The sequence below is a fragment of the Struthio camelus genome, chromosome 2 (assembly GCF_040807025.1).
Source record: "Struthio camelus isolate bStrCam1 chromosome 2, bStrCam1.hap1, whole genome shotgun sequence".
In the NCBI taxonomy this organism is placed as follows: domain Eukaryota; kingdom Metazoa; phylum Chordata; class Aves; order Struthioniformes; family Struthionidae; genus Struthio; species Struthio camelus.
This window is the reverse complement of record NC_090943.1, coordinates 168,160,277-168,186,371: the sequence shown is the minus strand read 5'-3', so window position 1 is coordinate 168,186,371 and position 26,095 is coordinate 168,160,277. Positions and strand designations below refer to the sequence as shown.

The 26,095-nt window shown below is 36.4% G+C and overlaps 1 protein-coding gene across 4 annotated transcripts in view; it reads left to right on the top strand.

Moving 5' to 3' along the window:
- The window catches only part of TRAPPC9 (trafficking protein particle complex subunit 9), a 483,858-nt gene that overhangs the window by 55,270 nt on the left and 402,493 nt on the right, over positions 1 to 26,095 (top strand). For all 4 annotated transcript variants that reach the window (XM_068933393.1, XM_068933395.1, XM_068933394.1 and 1 more), the window contains 4 exons: positions 6,122 to 6,267; positions 11,280 to 11,365; positions 22,712 to 22,838; positions 24,469 to 24,601. In XM_068933393.1, coding sequence (XP_068789494.1) covers positions 6,122 to 6,267; positions 11,280 to 11,365; positions 22,712 to 22,838; positions 24,469 to 24,601 — 492 coding nt within the window. The remainder of the gene's footprint in view (positions 1 to 6,121; positions 6,268 to 11,279; positions 11,366 to 22,711; positions 22,839 to 24,468; positions 24,602 to 26,095) is intronic.

The window sequence follows — 26,095 nt, the reverse complement described above, 5'->3', positions numbered from 1 at the left end:
AGTCTTCTCAGTTCACATAAATTCTTTACAATAGCATGAAAAAATGTCGAAATGTCAAATTGGTTTGAGAAGTTCTTAGGCAAAAATAGAACCTTTGAGTAGAATTTTTTTCCCGTAGTCTTTAGTTTAAAAAGGAGAGGGAGGTTTTTTATTTTTATTTTTATTTAACTGTAATTCAACCGATCCTGATACAATCTAAGAACAGCATTTTGTAATTGAAGCTGAGATTTAAGGTAGATATGTGACAGTACTGAAAGTCAACATGAGTTGGATGCTCTCTCTCTCTGCGGAGCTTGGAACTCTGCTGGAACTGATGCCTTTCGTAGCTGTTCCTTTCAATATACTGTTTTTTCGAGCTGTCCCCTTCTTTGGCCTTATACACTGTTCAAGTCCTAAGTTCCTTTTTTTTGGCATGTGTGCTAATTCTAAGGTGCATCAGTCAATCAATGCAATGGGCAATTAAAAAGCAGTGTGAAACATTAGAAAGGGAGAACAGTACTTGGGCATCAATAATGAAAGGAGACCCATATCAAGAAGCGGATTTTTGACAGAAAAGTAATTACCCTTCAGAAAAATATATGCTAAAAGTTATTGAAAAAAGTTCTTAGAGATTTGGGTTCTCATGGGATGTCATTGAATGCTTCATGAAGCAAGAGTTTGGTATCACAAAAGAGATATTTAAACTCTATAAAAAGAGTGAAAGCTATTTTTTATCTTCAGATTACTTTCAGTCTCTAAAATGAAAATGAATATTTGTTATACTCTATGGCCATGTTCCACGGTATAACTAGTTTTACTATGTATTCTGTAACCTTTTCATTCTATTTGTTAAATTTATTGAAGAAAGACTCCAACTAATGTATTTAGCACCACAGGTATGTTCACATTAGTGCTGTAGTGTGGGGGAAGTGCTCTTTTTAGAGCAAAATTGTCCTGAGCCTGTACTTGTGGTTTGGTTGTGTGGGATCAGACGCACCAGACGTGTCCTGAAAGCAGTGGTTTGTCTCCTGGCGGAAGAACGTATGAAGCTGTGCACTGGCTCACCGCGTGGGTGACCCTACTTTTAAGGTGTACTTGAGGGGGGAAAACACATCTTCTCTGAGGTCTTCCAGCAGTGTGCAGGATTCGGAGAGCAATGACAAGGCGATGTGAGATGGCTGTGCAGAAATCTGCTTTGTGTTGCCTGTTCAGGGATGCAGTGAGTAGGGGCTAGCATCAGCTTCATTGCTGGAAAACATATGTGTGGACGTAGTCCAAAAACCATAACTGGTAGCACCAAATCAAAGCCTGGTCCTTCCCCTTGTGCTGCACCAGTTGCTAATCTAGATGCACCCCTACATGCTATACATGTACTGCAGCATTATGTAAGGTGCTGCATCCCAATGGGAAAATTATTTGACTAATTTATTATCAGCCTACCTCAAGGATGTTATAGATTCACTAAAAGTGAATGCGCAGAGCTAAGCTAGTCATCTGTCTCCTTTACAGTCCAGACACACAGGTAGGCACATTTTTTTCCTGACCCAGTTTAGATACCTGCTTTATGATGAGCTGAATCACTGGAAATCCATGGATTGTATTGAGTAGTTTTCCATTGACCTGAAAGATGCCAGGGGATGAGTTCAGATACCTGTGTCTGCATGTGCGATGAGTTCCCTGAGAAATACATTCTGAAATACGAGGCATATATTTCTTCTGAAAATTTTCTCTGAAGTGGTTTTTAGAAATCCTAACTTAAAGAAAATTGTATCCTCATTTTTTTTAAAAGTAGAAAAGAAATAGTGTTCCAAAAAATTAAATTAGTTAAGAAAATTTATATAATCCTTTCTCATACTTGAGTTAATTGATTATAGAGAAATTAGAGCAATAGCTTCCAAGAGTAACTTATTTATGCAAAATAGTTTCTTTTGAGAACAAGGATGCTGTCAGCCTCTTACTTTCTCTTGCAGTTCTCTGTTCTAGGAATAATCCTAGTATTATAGAATGTAAAAACAAACCCACCTTCCTTAATCTGACTGTATGCAGTATATGACTGTTTTGGTAGTCAAAAATAGTTGTAGGAACCACAGCACTGAAGTTTCTTTATGAATCCACCCCTTAGCTTGGGCTAAAAGCAGCATTGTGTTTAGCAGTGAAATGTTAAATCTTGACTTAGTCTCAGGTTTAGCTTTTTGCTTAACTTTTAAAGCATGAAGGAGGTAGATTGTATTGGATGTATTCCGTAATACTTTCTTGTTCTTCTCCATCTCAATATTGAGGAGACGCTGAATTCAAGCCTGGAAGATATGGGAAACTGATCAAAATCCTTTGCTATAGAAATCATGCATGCAAAGTCCAGTCAACACCTGGGCAACAGATTGCCAGTCTTCAGTGGGAAGACTCTGCCTCGCTTACTTGGAGCGTATTGTGTGCTGAGAGAAGGGGACAGGCGTATTATATACGTTATACTTACTTGTCCTTCCTGGCTGTGGTTTAAGAAATTGCTCACCATCCAGATGCTTCCTATTTATGTTGTCAGGTTTCACTGACCTGGCCGTGCTTGGAGAACTGAAAATAACTTGAAAACGTTTATTCGACAGTTAAGAATTGCTCTTTGTGCTCTCCCTCCGCTCTTCCTGTGTTTCAGAATTTCTATAGAAACCATACTGGTAACAATTAAGAGCCTGAGCAAACATTTAGTTGCCTCTAAATATGAAGCCTGCAGCTACCTCTGCCCAGCAGCACTAGTGTAGTGTAGAGCTGTCCAGCTGGCTGGAGTTACTGCCAGGAGTCTTGCTGCAGCGCTCTTTCAGCTAAGTCATGCTAATTTGGGGGACATAAGTTGTAAATGTGTAGAAATGTGGTTTTGGTCAGTGCTGAATAACATAAGTTTACAAATCAATACCTGCTAGATCACTTTAGAAACATACACGTTCACTGATCACTTCTGTTAGTTGTTGGCATTTTATGGTTTACTAGTTTTTAATCCATTTAATATGTGGTGCTAGTTTTGTATGTAAGCTTCTTGATCAAAATAGTGTGTCAAGCATTCAAATGTCTTCCTGAAATGCCTTAGAGAAACTTATAAAAGCAGTAAAACAGGTTAACTTGGAAAAGTCTTTATATTCCATTACTTATGTCAACTAGCGTTTAATGTATAAATGTCCTTTATTTATATGTTTGTTCCTGATATTCCATATAGTCTGCCTCATAACTTTTTCTTCTGCCATGTCTTTTAACTAAATAACTGGTCTTATTATTGGCTTACTTTAAATATTATCACATTTTTATTTATTTTGGTTTAGCCTTTGGAACTTTACTGGGCTTTTTTTTGGTCGTTTCAAATACTGTGGCGCAATCTGGAAAACGCCTTCATGAATCTTTTGAAGCTTCATCAAAAGAATTAAAGTTTGATTTTGTTGAATTGGAAAATATTTCATTATAACAGACTATGAAATCATCACCTAGTATTTTCTCAAATACATAATAAAAGAATTTTTTCTTTTTTTCTTTCTGTATCAGCTGATGCACTACCATTTAATACGTTAGCCATGTTAAAACTCCTTTTGTTATGAACATACTTAAAAGAAGAAAGATTTTTCTTCCTTTTCACCACTGATGATTTTTTTGTTGTCCTTACACGTTTTTCTTACCACTTTACATTTACTGTAATTGCTCCAGTTTTTCTTTCATCTGTTTATTTAGGTGTAGTGCTTTTTTGATTTTTATTTCCGCTGTAATAAGGTTGTTCTTAATTAACACAGTGCTTTTCAAATAAAGGATTTTGGTCTTCTCAGCAGCTAGTGAAATTATTTGGCAATTCCTAATAGTTGCTTGTTTGAATTCAGAAGGGCTAGGACCGGAGGTAAAAGGCTTAATTTATGCAAGTGTTTCATTAAAAGGAATTTTAAAAATTACTGTATATGTGGTTGAAGAATATTCCCTCCACAGGCGTGCATTAAGATTAAAGAGGTTACTTTTGTAATTCAAACAGTATTTATATAATAATGATGGATGAGTCAAAGCACTTCTATATGTGAAATGCTCCTTTATTAACAGTTGATCTAGTTTAATGTTAGTTTCCTCAAATGAGTATCATTTACACGTTGTGCTCTAAATTGCATTCTAATTTGTCTCCAAATCCTATCAGAAGAGTTAGCGCATTCATTTTAACATGTGAAATATTCAGGAATCTGTCATAGTTTCTCTTTATTCCTCAAACTCATTGTCAGTATTTTCACATTAGACTGTAGTGCTGACGCTAAGTGTTGCCAGCAGATAATGTATGGATATGATTTATTTCTCGTTCTAAAATACTTCTAATGTTCTCTAATAACTTCTTATTAAAGTGTTTTATATCACTGAAATAACTTGTCTTTGTATTATTACTCTTACAGCTTCATTATTTTTCAGCAGTAGCACATTATCTTGAATGATTTGGGTAATTTTTAAAACAAATTGCTCTCTTATATGTATGTACCTTTTATTAGTGGGATACTGATTTGTTTGGTGGCTATAACTGTTCTTCGTTGTGCTGAGTTCATTGGTTATTTCCCAGGACTTAAATTGTTTTCACCTTCTTATTAATGATTTGCTGTTTTGAAAATAAGTATATTTCTGTGACTTTGGTAAGTGAAGGACTTCAATTACATCCTATAAATGGTGCAAAATTACTTTAACATGTGAAAGAGCTACTTATCTGCATTTTAAAATCAAGGCACTTGATCTTAATTTGTGTTTCTATGACCTTTACAATTGAGAAAGACAGGTTTCTTTCTTAGTACTCTAATGCTGTTGTCGTAAGTATCTGAAGAACTTCATAAAACACAAAAACTTAATCATGTACTGTAACATTTATAGCCTCTGGCTTACTATGGCATTGTCAAAGAATTCCAATGAGATAACTCTTACTGTAGTAGATGGATTTGAGAAAGGGGGGAAAGAAGGGAATTTGCCCAGGAACAAACTGTGGTTTTCTAGGTTTCTGGTACCTGGCTTCTTAACTGCTTTCAAAAGTCTCCTAGACTCTGTGATAATTAATGCCTTGGTACATGCCTGTTATATCATTAAATATCATTTGAAAGGTTACTGCTGGAAAAGTTTTTTGAACAATGTTTTTCACTCTTGTCTCTCTGTGTGCTGATGTCTCTAGCAATTAGCAAAACTTGTACTTTTATTCTGTAAGAAATATTTTTTTCTTGAAAACAAATTTATGAAAAGATAGCAATATAATGTTTGAGTGACTATAAAAGGAAGTTTCTTGTCTCTTGTCATTTTTTAATAAATGTATGAGTACTTTATGCTTAATGGAAGGTGGCAAAAAAGCTGTGATACTATGATAATCGTACATCTGTTCACCTTTTATTTTTCCTTTCCTGACTCCTTTCTGTCTCTAAATAATTAGGAATCTTCCAGGCTTTTATAGTGCTACTATTGTTATTAAATATCCGCTGGTTAAATGTCCACTGCTTGCTCTTATTTTGTTTGTTTAGTCTCCAATTTCCTATCAGCACTGGCGCACCGGCGGTTTCCTTGCATGGTAGCATAGGGATTTTGGCCTAATAAGGATGTAGCCTAATAGATCATCCTTTTCTTGTCTTGTTTGTCTTGCTTTCTGGTCTTTCAGCAAGACCAGAATAGCAATATCATATTGCTATGATATTTCCTTCCTTCCGGAAGCAGGAAGGAAGGATTCATGCTGTGCGTTTTAACCGTTTTCAAATCTACTGTATTCACCTTGGAGAACTTTTTGTTGTATTACGTTGACCAATGACATTTTGTCTGTCTTCTAGTTTGGACTTAAGTTAAATATTCAGTCACTTTCTGCACTAGAGTTATGGGGTAACCATCATTTAATTCGCACTTGGGAGCTAAAAGCTGGGTTTCAAATCACTGATCTTATTTGTTTTGTGCTTGATGGTTTCTAAAGAAGTTTAATTTGTATTTTTTCTTTGGTATTTGTTTCCTTATACCTTTCTGAAAATTTTTCTTTAGTTTCCTTGGATTGCTGTTATTTTCTTTTTCTCCATAGTGTTTATTTTATATTTTTCCTTTCCAGTATTGTAATCAGTACCAGAGCTTCCTTCAGTATTTATCAGCATCATTTTTAGCATACTCATCTAAAAATATTTCTACTTAACAGATCTGTGAAGCTCTTGAATCTCCCCACCAGCCTCCGACCTCACAAAATGAAAAGTTTGCTTGGTCAGAATATGTCAACCAAAAGCCCCTTCATATATTCTCCAATTATTGTGCACAGTCGTGGTGAAGAACGAAATAAGAAAATAGGTAAGAATATTTTACAGTATTTTCAGTCTTTTTGCTAAGTTGTAAAATGTTTTCTCAGTCAAACTGAAACTGAATATTGCTTTCTTGTATTTGAATTAATCAGCTTGCCTGACATTGTGAAGAAGCAGAGCTTTGGTATCTCAAGTGACTTTTGAACCCATGGGAGGTTTTCAGCCGAATTCAAAAGGAGGATGAACTCTTTTTCAGAGGAGATAAACTAGTGGTGTTTCTTTCTCAGACAAAAAGAAAGAAGGCAAAACTTTGTTCTTGCACGTTCTGTTTGGCAGCAGCCAGCTTGGCCACTTGTCATGAGCTAGTGCCTGAGCTGGATGCCGTGTTTCGTTTTTCTCTTTTCTGATGGGGCTATTACCGTGGACATGAAGAAGTTAGGATGAATGAGCTGCAGCTTCAGGGGCAAAGGATGCAAAAACATAGGAAACTGGATTGTGGTAGTTCATCACCCATAGAAAAAGTTTCTCTCTTTGGCTAATAAATTAGGTTAGATCACTGGGTTTTTAAAATTGGTTGTCAACTTGCTATCTCTTACATGGAAAAAAAAACGTACCTAGTGATTTACCTTAAACTCAGAATCATTAGCTGTCTCAAAGACAGTTGAGCAAAAATCCCAAAAGCCTACAAGCAATGTTTAGGATACTATAGTAATTTTCTTTTAGAAGATTGTTTAATTTGTTAAAGCACTTAAGTCCAGTAATCGTGCCTACTGGAAATAGACTAAAAGGCTTGTTTCCAAACCTGGATTAAGTTACAAATATGGGTAGTCTTACCTGTTGCTTTTGTGCGTATCAAATGCATGATATTTTCTTAACATAATCATTAATGTCAGCACAAAAGGACTTGCGTGGCTGTGGAATAGAATTGATTGTAAAACCTTGAATATAGAAATTTGCGGAAGAGTGTTTATGTTAATTTGGCTCATTCCCTTACTGTTGGTTTTTAGTTCTGTGTAGCCACTGGTGGGAGGAAAGAGTAGAAAAAACAGTGCTTTGAAATATCATCAAGGTTTCTTAGATTTTCTATATCATGCTTTGAATCGTAATCAAACACAGATCAACATCACTAATGTTCCAACTAATTCTTCCAGTGGGTACTGCAGGAATAAGTTAGCAGAAGCTTGCGAATGGGACAGGAGCGTGTGCTCCTCAGGACCTGAATTTCATTTCTTGTCCCCCTTCCAAGTGCGAACGCATGTGAGAGAGAGGGAGAGCGTTTTCTGATTCCCGCCTCTTCCCTTTCTCTTCTTCCTTGTAGTGTATTTGTGAGCTATGTTGTTCTCTAGGGCTTCTTTTTTTCTTCTTGCTGCTCTCTTCCCCTTCCCACAGTCCGTGCTCCTCTATTTTTAAAACTGAATTAGCTCTAGTAGTGTAGCAACGATTTGGCTTGTTTGTCCGGATTGTATTTGGCTTGCAGAGCCTGTCATTGGAGTCTGGCTCTGTGATTGCTCTGTAATGCACAGGGCTTCAGTCTTTTTCCACACTGCGTGCTAAGTTAGCTGTTGGATTTAACTGCCTTTGAGGTGGACCCATGATTAGGTTTAAGAGGATAATCTCCGCCTTGAGAAAAACATGCACAACTTCCAATTTGTTTTATGATGATGTGTGTTTTCAGTGAGTTGTTGAAACATATGGATTATGAAAAACGCAGAAAGGGATTATTGTTTGGCAGGCTGGCTGGGCATGATTTAGTGCTGCTTTGCTGCAGTACTTTTTTTTTTTTTTTTTGATTTCACAAGATGGCTAAGAAAGGATAAGAAATTAAAAATGTCTTTGTGTGAGAACAGCTTAAAGTGCTTTTTCTTTAAAGAAATGGTATTCCTTTGGAAAATGGTTCCCATTTGTCTTATTAATTTCTTAAAAAAAACTCAGTTCATTATTAAATTTTTAACATTTAATCTCTTAAGTGTACCCAGTCATAGTTTTTTATTAAAGTAAAACGTTATTGCTAATCTTGTCAAATAGTTGTTTTATGTAGTATTCACGTTCCTTGGTGGATACAAAAGGGAACCTGTGTTTCTGGAAACTTCAGATTAAGATTTTGTTATGTTCTGTGTGCGCCATAGGAGGTTTGTATTATACAGGGCAGTTTCTCCTATTAGGATTTATTTAGGCCAAGGAGATGTTTGAACTGCTTGTGATCATGCAAAGTGTTAGTTTTTGCCATATAAACAGCATGTATTCACTTTCAAAATAGCCTCTAATGTTCAGTTCCAGCTCTCGCAAACAAAAGAACATGCAGAACAAAAACAGGTATTTCCGCTGCAAGAAGCTGAGGAATTTAACATACTTTCAAACTAATCAAAACGTTGGATAGATTTAAAAAAATAAACAAGCCAACAAATAATCTGCCTTTTTCCATTGTGGATAGTAGTATGTATTTTTTGGCTCTTCTAAACGACTGGTAGTTCACTGAAGAGTTTGCAGATAAACTTGGCTTATTACCTGGTGCATTTTGTATCTATAATAAGCCGTATTTCGGATGAATCATTGTTGCAGCAAGGGAGATCGAGTATTGCTGACAACAAAAGGCAAACAAAGCCCTTTAGAAAAAGTCTTAGGAAAATGCTTTCAGCTTTTAAGTTTTCAAATGGATAAGCTTTTCTGATTTGAAACAATAAATTGGATTATTATATTCTGGTTAAATTGCTTTAATATCAAGCTAGTTATGAGAAATAAGCCCACTGTTTTTTGACATAGTTAAAGTGATTTGTGTTATAAAAAGCTGATAGTCTAAAGCAGCAAGAATGTATAATATAGTTCCATTAGAAAATCTTGCAACTAATCTGTCATAGTTATATTACAGCTTATATAAATACAGCTGTTTGCCTAGGACTGCATAACCCAATTTTATCTTCCTATTCAAAAGCTTTTCCCCCTAGGGAAGCAATTCTTTAACATCGCCCTGGTGTCTGTTATACAGGATAGATAGACCTTCTGGAAAGGAAACCAGAGTCAACTGTTGAGCCCTCTTGAAGCGAGGGTGTCTCTTTGACGGTGGTGAGGAGTAGTCCCATTTTACTGGGGGAATGATAACGCACAATGCATATAATTTGTGTCTACAAATAAATTTTAGTAGTTTTGTAGGGAGGTATTCTGCACAGAGGAAGGGGTCAAAAGTGCAAAAATGAGGAAAGCAGCCTAGAATCCTTTCTTAGTGGGAGAAGTTTGTGCGTCCTTAGTTTAGAGGAAAACTTAGAATGATGAAGCAATGAGTCTCCGGCGCGTTCTTCTGGTAACTCGCTTTTCTTTTTGTATGTAGTTGTATATTTGTCTATTGGATGAATTTTCAAAAACGGACATGCTGATTGTATAGTGGTCCTCCTAATCTGGACATTACTATAGTTCGCAATCACTGAAGTGCCTATCTCCGTTGAAACAGTTAGCTATAATGGGGGTTCAGTGCTTAAATATCTTTGAAGCTCTGTGCGATAGCTTTTTAGAGGAATAACTGATTCTTTCGGAAGCAGAAAATGCAGACAACTTTTTGGATGATAATAAGCAAGCATAGAGATGAAATTCAACAAAACATCCTATACAATTGCACTTTTGATCATTTTGTTTTAATCAGTTTTCATTTCCCGGTTTCATAGGATTATAACCTGTTCATATCTCAGAATATTTTTTTTTATTTTTAAATTCCACTTCCATTGGAGTTAAACATTCACATTAAGAACATCTCCCCTGAGCTCTCTAATATTGCTTGCAAAATTGGAACCACATAGTAAACGATTGTGAATGTGTAATTAGAGTACGGACGGTTTTAATTCTAAATTACAGTCTTAATAATTGTTGTTTATACAGGACACTTCTAATATCCTTCTAAAAAAGTCTTAACAGTTTATTAAGATTATTGAGTAAATTAGTTAAAAGTTAATCCATGTATGTTATAGATTAGATGATGATCATGTTTTAGTGAATCTATTTAACAACCATTGTTAAACCGTCTTTTGTTTATTAGGACTGCAGGTCCTCAGCTGGTGTGGAGAATATTATGACATTCAGTTTAAAGCCTGAATGCTATAGTGGATGTGGTTAGCTATGAGGAATTTGGAAGGTAGACAGTAGCTTCTGGACTGAAAAGCTTATGAAATGCTCATGTAAAATAATCTTTCTGCAGTGAATAGTTCCTCAGAAATTGCATCTCTGCTGTTGACCTCATTTCCTTAAATTTCTTACCTCCTAAAATTAAAAAAAACAAAGATTTAAACTTAGCAGGGTTAAGTGTCTTTAAAGCTTAACCTCTGTCACTGAACAATTGTAATGAGATATAAATTGTAAGTACAGCGTATTTTCTGATCTCTGCTCTGGTCATGTGTCTTTCCTAAGTGTTTTCAGAGGTTACCTAATAGTTTGCTTTATTGGTTAAGTCTCCATTTTGTGAATCTCAGAAAAATAAATATGTGTAGATACACATCTTAGTGTCATCTTCCCCAGCATTCCCCGCACTTGCTGTTTCTCACAGAAAATAAATAGGAAACTAAGGTAGCATCTTGCTGGTGAGCAGACTTTTTCTCCTCGAGAAGTAAATGAAAGAACATTCTAAATGACTATCAGCTAAATATGTATGAAGATATATTTCCATTAACTGTTAATTTCCTCTTCCCTGTATTGTTCACTCCGTATCTGATGATTGCTTTTCATCCGAGTCTTGATTATACAAGATGATGTGTGGTCTGTACCGAAATCCAAGCATGTAAGCTTTTAAGTGTTTAGCATTAAGGACGTGCTTGAGTACTACTTTGAATTGATGCCTGAGTTAATTTTGCCAATGTAATGTTGGCACATTGGGGCTTGGGAACACTGCAGCCGTATTAATGAACTCTTCCAGTCCTTTAACCCATCGCTCCGCCTGTGATTTATAGCTTGTGTCCCTCAATGCGCCTGAGTCGGGACTTGGGTTGTGGAGGTTATTCAGGGATCTTAATTTAGAACATAAAGATAATATAGCAGTCTGGCAGCTCACCTGATGCTACTTTTTTATATAATCATTTGGTATAGACTTCCAGTGGGTCCAGGGAGATGTGTGTGAAGTTCAGCTGATGGTGTACAACCCTATGCCTTTTGAGCTCCGAGTAGAAAACATGGTATGTATCTTTCTAAATTTTCCCTTTTTATTGTTCTGAAAAATTTCTCAATCCTTTTCTAAGTTAAACTTTCAAATGTGGCTTTCTATATATCACATAGTTTAAAAATTGCTTAAGCCAGTATAACCTCAGTTTAACAATGCAGTAGTGCCAATTTTCTCCTTATATTTTGTGGTGGTGTTGAGATATTGAAATGAAAATCTTTGCCACTCAGCTTTACTGTTACACACTCCTAAATCAGCTCTGTACCTCTCTGAGCATTGACTAGAACTCATGCTGAGTAACTTAAATGTACTGATTTTCAAGTAATAACCGTATCCTGAAACGTAATGGTTAGAGTATTCTTCCTAATGCAGTTTAGAAATCTGCATTCGTCACAGCTATTTAAATCCGGATTTTGTCTACCTTTTTTAAAAACTAGGAATTAATTTTAATTACTTCTAAGAAACTGTGCTTTTTAATGGAAACTTCAGCTCATGGATCTGCTGTTCCCAAAGATTATGTTACTGGAAATACAATAATGTACAGTGATCAGGAGGGAGAAAAAATGACTAAAATACCAGGCAGGAATGAGAGGTTAGAAGGGAATCTCTTGGTCAAGCCCAAGGCTTCTGCTCCTTCAGGCAACTGTATGATATTCTTTGTGGACAGCTTGAATTGTATCCTGAAACAAACTAGTTTGTTTTTGTCCTCTTTATACCTACTGGAGGTACTTCTTAAAATTGTGATCTGTTTAATGGTTAGAAATCTCCTAATTGCCAATCCAATTGCATATCCACTCACTCCTAATCTAGTGTTTAATAATTTTACCCTTTTCTCAATATTTAATATTACTTTTAAAAATAAATCATGTATTTTAGAGCCCATCGTTCTGTTCGGCTAACTGAATAGGGGTATATATATTTGCTCAGTATTTTTGATTATTTATTGATAGATCTATTGCTGTAGCTAGTCAAACAGTTTGATAAATAACTAACTGACTCATATGCTATATATAATAAAATATTTTTCCACTGGGAGCAAACACACCCAGAGGTTGTGTTTATAGCATAATAAAATTCACTTTTGGGAGTTACCACTCTGATCGCTTTAGTAGCGTTTTATCTGACACTCAAGGAAATATCCCAAATTGTTAAGAACGACTAGAAAAATTAATTCTACAGTTGTATCTCAAAGGCAACACTCTAAAGGAATTAATTTATTTAAACAAATTTTTATTTATAGTCTAAATTGTACTGTGTAACTAATCTTGTAATTATATATTTAAGAAATTGGCATTGGCTAGCTTACCCCTAGAATTTCTTAATGAGGAATTGAATGAAGGCTTGCATACAGTTAAGAACTGCAAATACAGTTATTTACATGGATGCATGCTCCATCTGGAAACTGAGCAAATTAGTTGTAGCAGCACGTGTACTTCTTTTTCTTGTTGGTGTCATAAGGCTCTGTCTTTGAAGTAATACTCTATTTCAGTTTGATTGGTAAGCATAAGAGGAAGAATCAAAAATATTCCATCTGAACCTGAGAAAAAACTTCTTCACTGTGAGGGTGACAGAGCACTGGCACAGGTTGCCCAGAGAGGTAGTGGAGTCTCCTTCCCTGGAGATATTCAAAACCCGCCTGGATGTGATCCTGGGCAATATGCTCTAGGTGACCGTGCTTGAGCAGGGAGGTTGGACGAGATGATCTCCAGAGGTCCCTTCCAACCTCAACCATTCTGTGATTCTGTAACGCATGCAAACTAGGTACAAATAATTGAAACGGTTAACGATTCTTTAGCCAGTGCTCTATAAATAGAGTGCCTTGAGAAACTCGGCTGTGCATTTATGTCATCTCATTGGTACAAATTAGTTTGATTTTTGCTTGATTTGTCTGCATTTACCAAGAATGTAGCCAGCAGGTTGAGGAAAGTAATGATTCCCCTCACTTTGGCAGCTGTAACAGCACATCTTTAGTACTGTGCCCACTTTTGAGCTCCCAGTATAACAGAAACCCTGACGTACTGGAGTGAGCCTGGCAGAGCGTTAACAGGGTGGTTAGTGCACTGGAGCATCTGACTGATGAGGAGAGGTTCAAAGAGCAGCATTTGTGCAGTCTGAAAAAGCGAGGACTAGTGAGGGATTCGTACTGCTGCCTTCAGCTACATAATGGGAAGGTGCAGTGAAAACAGAGCCCGACTCTTCCCAGAGGTGCACAGTGAGAGTCAACGAACAAGTTGCAGCAATGGCAATTCTGATTAGGTATTAGGAAAACTTGGTTTTCTTTCCCAACCTTGAGGGTGGTCAAACATTGGAATAGATTGCCCAGAGAAAATGTGGGGTCTGCATCTTTAGAAAGATTGAAAACTTGACTGGAACGGACCATGAGCAACCTAATCTAACATCAAAGCTGGACCTGTTTTGAGCAGTGGGTTGGACCCCAGGGCCTCCAACGTTTTCTTCCAGCCTAAATTGTTTTCATTCTGTGAGTTATCACAAGAATAAAATCTTTTGTTTTTATTTTAATAATTCAAGGCACCGTTTAATATTTTAAACTGTTTTGGTTTATTATTAATGTATACTCATACCTGCAGTCCACATGCCTCCGTGTTGTCTAATATTTCATGGTGTGTCACCTTCTTTAATGTTATTGTAGACTCACAGAGTCACTTTCATAGCGATCGCATTCTTTTATGTCATTCAGTGGCACTTTTGGCTTGTCTATCCCGTAAACTTAAAGTCTTTAACTCTGACTCAGCACCTTACCTTTGTCGTATGACCACTCCTTCACCCTTGTTTTCAATAACTGGCAGTTCTTTGTTGAATTCTCCTCTGCTAAATTTCCTTTGTTGTTTCCCCCTTTCGTGGTTCACCATTCATCAACGTGCAACTCTTCTGAAATCGATAGTCTTATTCGGTCATCTTTCGGCTTAGGGTTTGTTGTTATATTGGCTTACTTGTTTTAAGTTAAATGAATGCTGGAAGCTTCAATCCGGACTTTTATCATGATACTTTTCCTAATATGTCTTTCTGATCGATATGGCTCGACGTTGTGTAGGTGAGCAACTTAATGCTGAAATACAGCGCAAGTTGTTAAGCAGAGTAATTCACCACTGAAAGCCTTCCCTTCCTTTTTTTTTTTTTCCCTCTATCATTAAAAATGTTTATGTCAAGCTTGTGCAGTTTTATTGAAGTATGCTTAAGGAAAAATAACTGGATTTTTGAACTTGATACTAACACTGTGGAGAGGTGACTTAGTGATCAGTATCATTCACGTGGTGAGCTCTGTACTCGCTCAGAAGTTGGCATTTTTCTTTTTATCTTGGTTCAGAGCTCTTTGTGCCGATCTGCCTTGTTCTTGCTGTTTTCTCCCCCTGCTGTGCATGTCATGTCCATGGTTTTGGAGTATACTTAGATTCTTGTTCTTTGTATGTGTCTCTTTTCTGTCTTTTTTTGTATCACGTTTTTCTTTTGATATAGTGAGAACTCTAATCCAACGGAAGGTGCAATTGTGTTGTTTGATTAAAAAAAAAATGTTTATCCGGGGAATATGGAGATGATTAGATCCAGCAACTATGTATTTTGGCCGGTAAAGCAAAGCAGGAAGGACTACAGTTGTCATCGGAGAGAGTGCCTTAGTTAAACCTTAGCAGGTACCTTAAGTCAGCATACTGAGAGAGATGCAAATAAGTCTAATTATTTTATCTTAGATGAATTAGAATATTTTTGCTGTCCTGGTACTGGAACCAAAGTACAGAGAAGCTGTAATGCATATTTGGAAATAAGTGCATATACCACATTTTTCCAGGAATATTAGTTTGTGTTTAGATTTATTCAGGTATTCAAAGGCTAGCCTCTACCTTTCTTGTTGTTACTAAGCCTTTTTTATGCCCAGGAAAGACTGGCCTTCAGATTTCAGGCCTTCAGAAAAAACACAAAAATTCTGGGAAATCTCTATTCAGTTTATTTTGTACCTTGGGAAAAAATGTTTAAGACTGTAAATCATGGTAAAATCTACTGATATCCATGATTAAATAAAATGTGCATGAAGATGCAGTGCTAAGTGTCTTAAATCATGTAAGATTTTAACTACTTTTTTCCTCTTTATTTTTCAAATTTTATATTAAAGACAAATGTGCCTTAATATTATAAGACAGGCCCAAGAAATTTGAGGGGAATTTTTTATTTATTGTGTGAAGCCTTTTTTCTTTATTATGGGAGTGGTTTAGAAGTATATTCTGGTTAGTCACGGAATCACAGAATGGTTGAGGTTGGAAGGGACCTCCGGATCATCCTGCGCTTATTGTAGAAAATGATTCTAAGAAGGCGGTGATATAAACAGAATAGTATAAACTGTATTTAATAAATGAATACTGAGAAAATAAAAAGTATTACCCCAAAACAGTACCTGGCAGTAAAGTAATTTATTGTATTGAAGCCCGTTATTCAAAAAGAAACTCTTTGTTCTGCAGTTTTCCTTCTCTTTGGTATGTATATTTATTTGATAGCAATACAAGTGTATTATTTTGATTAATGGTGGTATAGGAATAGCTGTTAAACTATTTGTAAACTTCAAAACTATATTATTTACCAAAAGCTCTTTCAATATTGATGTTTAAAAATAACATCTAAAATTGTATCTGTCAACTTGATAAATCTTTGTGTATAATCAGTCCCATGATTTAGCGCGTGGTCGTTCAACTTGTTTTCGTGAACTGCTCTTTAGTGAGTTCACATCTTCGTACTTTTTCTGCCATCTTGAGAGAACATTTACTTACTGATACATTAAATGGAATTGAAGATCCACTGGGCAAGAATGTACACAAAAGAAAGAGGGGAAGATAAACATGGTCATGTTTCATGTTCTTTAAGGTCCGCCTCAATTAACTTTACTAGAAATAGTAGGAAAAACCTTTTTTTTGTTTGTTTGTTTTTTTAATAAATGTTTGAGAATGTTAGTGAACATTGTGTAAAGTGTGCTTAATAGGAAAACTAACTTAGTTGTCGGTGTTACTTGGAAAAAAGAGTGATTGCATTTCAGAATTAGTAAGTAAAGCCTAAAAAGGCAATTACATACCCGTGTAGTTTTAACAGCATCCCCAATGCTACTATTTTCATACAAGCTGTTTTGCTTCTCCAAAACTAAACCTAATTTTTGAGAGATCGAAAGGCAGGCGGTGGTAGCGGCGTACATAATCACTCTAAAACTCTGAGATTGTTTTATAAGAATACAAGGAAATAAAAAATCTTTTTTCTGCTGGTGATTCATATCTTCCCTGGCCAAAACCTGGAATACAGGTAAACTTTTTCTGTAACGTCAAAAAGAGCTATGATTACTAAAATATTGTTACTGATTTAAAGTACAAGACTCTAGGGAAAAGAAATCTAACACCTTCCTCCTTTTGTGCATCAGGTATGTTTAGGGAAAGGATATGACAGTACTTCAACTTTAATTTGATTGTCCCTGTTAATCTAAAACTTTTTAAGCACCAGAGGGCAGTGTTGGGCAAATATTGCTGAATTCTGCTGTCTAGCAAACAGCAATATTGAACATGTCATTCAGACATTCTAGCTATGTCACCGTATTTTAAACCTTACCTGTGTTGATTATGTTTTAAGAGTATCTTGATCTCAGTTTATGCCTGGAACTCTGAAGCCCAGTTGAGGTTTATTTTGTTTTTGTTTTTTTTTTTTTTTTTTCTCTCCATTTTAATGAGTTTGAGTTTTTAAGAATAAAGATATTAAAAGTTTTACTGAACAGTAAAACTCACGTAATGAGAGAAGTGAATGATGTATTCTCCTTTATGGGATAATACAGTTGACTGTTTAATATCTATTCCAGTCACAGTCTATGCTTAATGCACACGTTTTGGCATTTCCAGTGCATTAGTGCATTTGCTCTGTAGAAGAGCTCTCAGTTTTCATTGTCTTTGCTGTTGAAGAATTATGTCTTAGAATGAGAATACATTTTCAGTGCAATGTAAGAAAAATACATTTTACTGAGGACTTAATTTGCTTTATGAGTTGTGTTATGATCAACATGCTATGTGCGTGTATACCATGATCCAAGGGTGTCGCTTTGATATAATCTCAGGGAGTATAGTTCAATATACCCTGTATTTAGCAATTTTTTTTTTGCTCTACTGTTATAAAATCGTTTTATTACTAGTAACTTCTCAAGCAAATAACCCTTCCTTCTTGTCCATAAGCATATTCATATTTTGGCTGATTGCAGTCCAGAAGCACTCGGATGCCTATTTGTCTATTACTTTCTGCATTTATGTTGAATCTTGACTTGCCTCCCTCCCAAACCTTACGTAAGGGAGTGTGGAAGATGCTGTTACATGTTTGTATTGTCTCAATCCTTTGGCTAAGAAGATGCTTTCCAGACCTTTGACTGTTTGCCTTTCCAAATATTGTCATTAACTTATTCTATTTTTCTCAGTCCATTTTACTTTGTTTTTAATGCGTATGCTCTTCAGTCCCTCAGGGAACTGTGGTTGGACTCTGGTCCATTCCATATCTCAGTTCTCTGCAACAAGAGAACTTGTAGGTGTCATAGATCAAAACTGTAGCTGGATTGTGGGGTTTTGGCCAGCAATTCTGGGTCATATGGCAGCCTATATTTGGGGACACGTGGGTGCTTTTTATGTGTTTCTCAGGGCTATGCTGCTATATGATTCTCCTTGGGGTGATTTTTTTTCTCTACAGGACCCTAAAAAGGCTTCCAGTGGAATGTCTTCCCATGCACCTCATCAGTCTAGTTTGATAATGGAGTATGTCTGATTGCTGAGATGAAGGACTAATCTGTATTATCTAAGTACACAAGACTGGTGTTACTGCGAGAAGTAAATGGATGTATAAATGTACATGCTAGAATCCAGCATGGTTAAAGTGCTTTCATCTTTTTTCAATCCAGAGACATTATATAGAGATGGAGCTAGCAAGATAATGCAAAATTCCCTTCTGTGTGAAATTAAGTTTTGAAATAGGACACTCAAAATGCCTTTTTGCAAGCTGTATTCTGGAAGTGCTACCTATTCTAGAGGATAGTTTGTTATTTCAGGGCATTAGGTCAGGCAAAGGAGATAAATTCTGATGCCCTTAAAGAGTGGAGGCATTCACAGTACGACTTTTTTTTTGCTTTTTTGGTGCAAACGTGAAGTACTACATCCTCTGCTCCAGAATCCATCTGAGCCAGGCCCTTACAATATGTTGCTGGTGTGAAAGACTTGCTGTATAATTTCCTTTTAAGCCTAGTGTTTCCAGAGTTTTAGACGAGAGATCGTATTGGCCAGCAAGATTTGTGCCTCGTTCATCTGATCAAGAGAGCTGTGATGCCTAGTACCTCCTGAGTTAATAATCACTGTAGGCCCAAAGTTTTTGTTTCTCTAGGACCAGCTTACTGACTCAGGCCTTAGCACCTGTATCTCAAATGCTGGAGGCTAGATGACTCTTTATACTAGAGAGCAATTGCTTCCCCCCTTTAATGGGCTGTCCTCCCCAGCAGCAGAAAGGGTTCCATGAACTGAGGTTATATGGAGTAGGATTTTTGCTTGTTGCTTGGCTAGCTTTGAATCTCTTGTTGATCTTGGTTCTTGTCCTACCAGAACCCAAGGAATCTGGTGTATCTTTTACTTGGATCCTGTCTTATCTGAGAACAGTCTCAAATACATTATCCCCTTAAGGCTGCTGTGTCTTTTTTTCCTATCCTACCGACTTCTGTGGGATTATAAAAAGCACCAATAGTGGAAAGAGTGGTGAAGACAGAACGTGGCCCTCTCAGGGGCGAGCCTTTCAGCATGTGTTTGTAGGGGAAATACGCTTTACTAAAGAGAGGTAAAGATGTTTTTGTTTCCTGTCTGGGGATTGTTGCAGAAGAATTCAGTGCTACTAGAGGAAGAGAATCTTTTTTAGCTCTAGACCCTTGCAAGGAACGACAGAAGGATGTTGGCCTTGGATTGCTGGATAATAACTCACCAAGGTGACAGATAGGGCACCGACTTGACACTTGTCATGGTGGATGAAGGTGTCAAATTGAAGGACTGCGTATATGATTAAACCCAGTGCGTATTATGACTGAGTAGGCTCTGTGTGTGGGGCGGAGTTTTTTAATGTTACTGTTTGAGAAGTTTAGACTAGAACTGTTTGGTGAACTTGCTGTCGTTGAAAACTAAGGGGTTTAGATACATAAACAACTTTGGCATATGCATCATCTTCTCACAATTAAAAAAAAAAAAAAAAGCTGTGTAACTGCAACGCTGCTTGTCTAAATCCTGACCCACTTAGGAACAAGATGTCATTTGTGAAAGCAACCAGTTTTATGAGGTTATCTTGATGGAATCGAGCAGCCTGACATTCAAAGAGAAATTTCAAATACAATGAAGAGTAGTAGGAACACGGGAGAAAGCTTTATTGATTCGGCTCCCGCCACCCTACCTGAGGAAAATTGAGCTAATCAGGACCATATCTTAATGAGAAACTTCCAATATTTCAGAAAAGTGACTGGACTATGGTTTCACAATGAGTCTCCTGTGCTGTAATTTCTTAGTGTTTTGTATGCATTTGGTATATGAATTCATTTTGGGAGCAAAGTAGGAATGGAAAAGTAGTAGGGAGTATATTAATTGGCACAAGGCAAATTCAGTTTAAATATTAGGAGAAAGTTGAACTGGGAGGGCTGTTTATACACAGTGTTAAATTATCTAATTTGCTCTTAGAAACTACAATTGAGGGAAATTCAAAAATTCCCTAGATAAACATGTAAGGAAAGGTTTATGTAAGAGCTGGCTTTGCTTCAGAGCCAGGAGGTAAATCGGATGATACTGAGAGGTCCCTGTCAGCTCTACCTTTTGACAGCTTTCTATAGTTGATACTAAACGATGTATTGGAATTTTTATCATCCTTTTTAGGACTCTACAAGCCCCTGGATCAAAGTATTTAGATGAGATGATTCCTGACTAATTCAAATATGTTTGAATGTTTGGCCAAGTGGTAACTCAGTGCTTTGGGGGGAGGAGAATTGTGCAAAGCCTTCTGTACCTGTCTTAAAGAGTGAGTTCTGGAGTGTGTGGGGTTACCTTTCATATATGTTCTACGATTTGGTTCAGTCGAAGCAAAACCAGAGTGATTATGATGAAGCCTGAAGCTAAGTCAGTAGTAGAAAGTGTAAATGTTCACCCCTTTTCTAAGGGGCAAATCCTCAGGAGAGATTCTTGTTGAATCACATGCAATCAATTATGTTGTATCATATCCACAGTCAGTTTGCATTAGCTAATTACTGCAGTAATTATTTTGGTGTCTTGGTAAAACGTTCTCTGACTGTGCAATGTTTCAAAATAAGGAGAGCACAAAGATCCTTTTAAATTCTTAGCTGCATACATGTATCCTTTTGAAAAATAACGATCAAGTTTGCACTGATGAAGTGGGGAGTTTGGAGGCCTGTAGCTAGCGTTGTCCCCCGGGGTCAATACTGGGTCCAGCCTCAGCCATTCTGTGATTCTGTGAATCACAAAGCATCAGTGCTCTTATATACTGCGTGATGAAAGCGTAGCATGATAGAATCTTGAAATTTGTTGTGATTTCTCCTGACTGCTGAAGTCTAATTGTGGAATTGGGGGAAAAAGTCTACAAAGAAGTAATTGCTAGAATGAAGGATTTATAGCTTTTGGGTAAATTAAGGACTGCCTGAATCTTAGTGACTTCAGTTCTTCAGTTAAAAAGAACTCAAGAACCTGCCAAAAACGTTCAGCTTGCTTTCTTAAGTTTCTAGTGTGTTTCTAGTTGTTCCCTGTTCACAATCTTAAATGCAAAGCTTTTCTTTATTTATTACATAATGTATGCATTCTGTAGCTGACTGTTAATTTTCCATGAAACACTGCCTTTTGAGGAGGGAAGAAATGATGAAGAATTTTTTAGTTCAGTTTTTGATTATTGGGGATTAATTTTAGTTAGTATCCAGGAATTGCTTGAAGAAAACTTTGTGGTGATTAGGCCCTATGCAAATCAGGCCATTAAAGACTTAGTGTACATGACAGGTTAAGTTCCAGTCATTGGCTGGATAATTCAGGAGATGCCATTTTCTTTTCCTGCAGTACTTGTTATCAAATGAGTGTCAACTTTGGTAATTCCTAATTAAGAATTAGAGGCAGGAGAGTGCTAGTTGTCTACCTTTTGCACCTGACATGAACATTAGAGGTGCACCATTCAAAAACCTATTGAATTAGAAGCTAGGCAGTCATGGATATTTTCAAGGGAAAGCAAGTACTGGTGTTCTGGCACTGTGCGGGTAACGCTGCAGATACCACTGACGGTTCTTAAATTCTTTGTTTGGTCTTCAGCCTCTGTGTGGCTCTCTGCGGCTCAGACTGCTAATTTTTTTAAATGTCTTTTACAAAAATAATATGTACCTTTTTGATAGGCTGCTGAGTTCCTGTGAAGCATTTTCATAGAACTGAGATTTAACCCAGTTGTACTTCCTGTGTTAAATGTGGGGGAGAATAATACTGGATAACATCTTCATAAAAAATAAATGTTTAAGCAGCTAGTAATTCAGAATCCTATGTTTTACGACAATAAGTTTATTACTTCTAACAGTATTTACTGTGTTCAAAAATCTTAAATTCATACACTGAGATTAGAAAAGCAATTAATCTAGTAATGCTGTATTTAAAAGTTGGTTAAATAATTTTTTTGGGGCTTCATCTCTTGTTTTGTCCCATGTTTTAACTTCAGGAGGCTTAGAGGTTTCCCTTGACGTGCGTTAAGGGAGTAAATCATACAGGCTAACTGCAGATATCTAGGCTGGAAAGACAGTCAACTTAGCAAAGTGAATGTTTTATTCCAACTCCTAATTTAAACATTTAAGTTAGATAATAAATTTAGACTGAGTGTGTTATCTGTAATTTTCCAGATGTTTCCTCCCTGTAGATAAGTCTTTTCTTGGTCAGGAACTTTAATTAAAGCTGGGTAATAGCTGCTACTGATGTTTGATTTGCAATGTCCAAAATATAACCAAATATATAAATAAGATCTCAGATACAATTAAGTATAGGTACAAAGACCACCTTGCAGATTATATCACTTACTCTTTTTATTATGCTTGGGTGTATATTTTTATTTGTAATCCATATTTCATCCCACTGCAGAGAGATCTTGAAACAGTTGCTTCACCATTGAATACAAGTCTTGCAGTAAGTCTAGATGCATGTTTGAGTCACTAGTACTTTAAAACGAAAGCAGCTGTTACAAAAAATTTGACTGAATCCTAAAAACTTGATGATGTAATATGAAGCATTAAAATATAAGTGTTTGTATCTGTGGATTAAGTGGATAAGTGGATTTATCTGTGTAATATAACTTTTTCCAGGGTCTCTTGACAGCAGGAGTAGAATTCGAATCTCTTCCCGCAGCTCTTTCTCTACCTGCAGAATCTGGTCTCTATCCGGTAACTCTTGTTGGTGTTCCTCAGACCACTGGACAGATCTCTATCAATGGTAAGCAATAACTTCAGTCATTCTCTTCCTACCAAAACAATTGCATTTTTAAAGTCTCTGTGGATTGCGTATGTTTCTGTGACACAGTTTCAATTGGTATCCTTTATATATTTGCTGCTCCGAATTATCCTCGGTATGTAAAACACTTCCCCCCCCCCCCCCCCCCCCAGATATTGAAAAAAACATTTGCTCTACTAGATTTCATTAAAAACATAGACCTCGATGCTGAATAATCACTTGTTTGTAGTGGCAACAATGAAGAGATATTTACAATATCTTCAGTATGAGTGGAAAAGGATAATGAACTCAAATTCCCCTTCATTAATGTTTTCATTTGAAACTCTTCTGAGAGAAATTACTTAAACTTCTTCATGAGAATGTACAAGATAATCTTGCTGTTCATTTTTCTCAATTAATCATGTTCATGCGAGATTAGAGAAATTTTTGTAAATTACTTGTGTAGAAACAGTTTAGCTGATGTGGGTGGTCTGTTGCAGTGCAGATATCATTTCAGTAATAATCCTAAATAGAATTGTGTAAGTAAAGAGAATTAAAGAGCTTTTGTAGAAGACTAGCAGATCAGTCTCTTAGAAAAGGAGGTACATGAGAAGATGACAGATTTAACTAGAAGTGATACTGAAGCATATTACTGATGCACTAGCTAAAGTAGATGTTCCTGGAATAAAAAATTGCAGGAAAAGAACCGTTTTAATAAAGTTTAACACCACTACAAGAGGGCTTTGAACCTTAAAAAATTCTGTTCTGATAAAGTTTTTCTTAAATGCTTTTCTGTCTGCTCATAATGCTCTTCTCCATTTGTTTTTTCTTCAGAAATTATTTTAGTAAATTCAGAATAGCATCAAAGCATTCAAAAACATTCGTGATGTAGTTGTCGGCTTTTAGTTTCACATACTAAAAAAGCACTGCAAGTAGAGGAGCTGATTTCTGCATTTGGGTGTTATTTAAGTATTAATGTGAATATTGCGAGTCTGTACTAGGCGCATGTAGTAAAGACAAGTTTTTCAGTAGTACTGGACGCATTTTTTTCTGGAAAATTTCTAGTTTGTCTTCTTTACCCTATCAGTGACTGCACAGAAAATCTTTTCTTTTCAGTACAGTTGACAGTTCATTGTTTCTAGGATTTTTTAAACTTCAGGATACGTTTGAGGCTCTTTCCTATTAATATTTTTTGGGGAAAGTGAGGGGCTCTTAACATATGTTGAAGAGTGAGAAGTTTTGTGTACACCAGTGGATTTGTGGACATGCTGCTGTAAAATTGTGGTCTGTACAGTATGACTTGTGATGTTGTTCTTGTAAAGGATTTTGGTGGTGGAATTAAAGAAGTGCAGTGGAAATCCTGAACTCTCTTTTTTGTTTTACTTGTCATATGTACAAAAGCATAGATGCATGTTGTTTGTACAGTGTGGTGTTTTTATAAATAGTATCATTTTTTTAGTGGATTGAAAATCTTCTTAAATTTTATGTCCTGTTAAGATTCTCCTGTAGAGAAGGTGGTGATTTGGGCAGTGGAAATACTGACAGGATCTGACTGCTAAGCCTTCTGTATGTTTAGACCTTCCATAACACCAAATAATTTCAGAATATATCGTTGTTTTCTTCCTAAAATCAGGTTACCACACTTCAGTTTTTGGTGTCTTCAGTGATTGCCTCCTGGACAATCTGCCAGGAGTGAAGACCAATGGCTGTACTGTTGAAGTCATTCCAGCTTTGCCAAGGCTGCAGATCAGTACCTCCCTTCCAAGGTGAGAAGCTGAATAAAGTGGGGATTCTGTCTCTGCTGTTGTTTATCATGCATAAAAGTAATAGTTTAATTTTAACTTTTACACTCGAAATGTGAAACATAAATTTGCTTGAATTTTTTGTTCTACTGGTTGAAATCTTGGAATTTCATAGAAAATGTATTGAGCTCTAATCAACTGAGGTAGTGTATTGGTTGTTCTTTATTCGAAATGTCCCTTTGAAAGACTGCATGCTATAAACGCTAGATATTTGTAAATGTAGAAGTAAACAAACACAAAAAACCTCACGTTTTAATGTAAGTTGGAAGGGGGCCCTCTAGAAGTTGTCTGGAGCTTGCTCAAAGCAGGTGCCCCTGTGACAATAGATAAGACTTTAAATGTTGGATGAGGTTGCTCAGGACATCGTCTAATCAAGTTTTAAATATCTCCATGGATGGTGTTTCCGTCACTTCTCAGGGGAGTATTTTCCAAAGCCTGACCGTCTTCACTGTGAAAATTTGTAATTGGAGTTTCTCTTCCTGCAACATGTCCTCATTCCTCACTGTGCACCTCCAAAATGAGTATGGCCGTGTGTTGTCCTTAGGTAGTTGATGACAGCAGTAAAAATCTCCTTCTAGCCTTCTTCTTTCTCACGTTGAACAAACCCAGCTCTTTGGATCCAGCTCTTTTGGATCCTGCCATGTGCTCCACCCCCCTAACCATTCTGATAACCTGTCTAGACTTGTTCCGTCAGTATTTCCTTTACAGTGAGAAGCCCCAAAGAGTACTCCAGAAATGATAAGTGTAAGAAGTACCAGAAGAATTAACTAGAATACCATCTTATGCACTCACTTAGAGGACACGGTAGTTGTGTGTGGGTTTTAGGTTTTTAATATGTTTTGTTTGTTTGTTTGTTTTGGAAAGGATGTGACTAATTCCACAATTATAAAAGTGCTGGTAAAACATTGATCAAGTTCAGTTTTTGGAACTTTTCAGAAAAATACAGAGCTGCTCCCTTGTGCACTGTAAATGAATTTCTATTGTTAGAAATTATACATATGTTCTCACTGAAGTTGACAGGAGATTTGCTATCACTTCAGGAAGATTGAGATTTCATTTTAGGGAAGATTCTTTTTAGGGACTTGTTTTTCTCTATGTGTACCTTCCTGAATTTTTTTTTTTAACTGTAGAATTAGGTTATCTAAATTGTTCTAGGGGATATATATACCCACTTTTTTGTTGCATTTTTTAATGTGGTTTACTTAGTAAAGCAATCAGTTTGGTTCTGATTTTTCCATGCTGGATTCTGTTTTTCTAATGTGGAGTGGGCTGTGTTAATGGTGTCCTATTACAAAGATATGAAAGTAATATCCTGATGAAGACCATTTGACAGCAAAATAATAAAACACTGCAATTGAGTTGCATGTTCATAAGTTCCCTATAAAAATTTTTCTAGATATAGCAGCCTAGTGTAGTTTAACTGTTATCAAAATTAATATTGGATAGGCAAAGTTATGA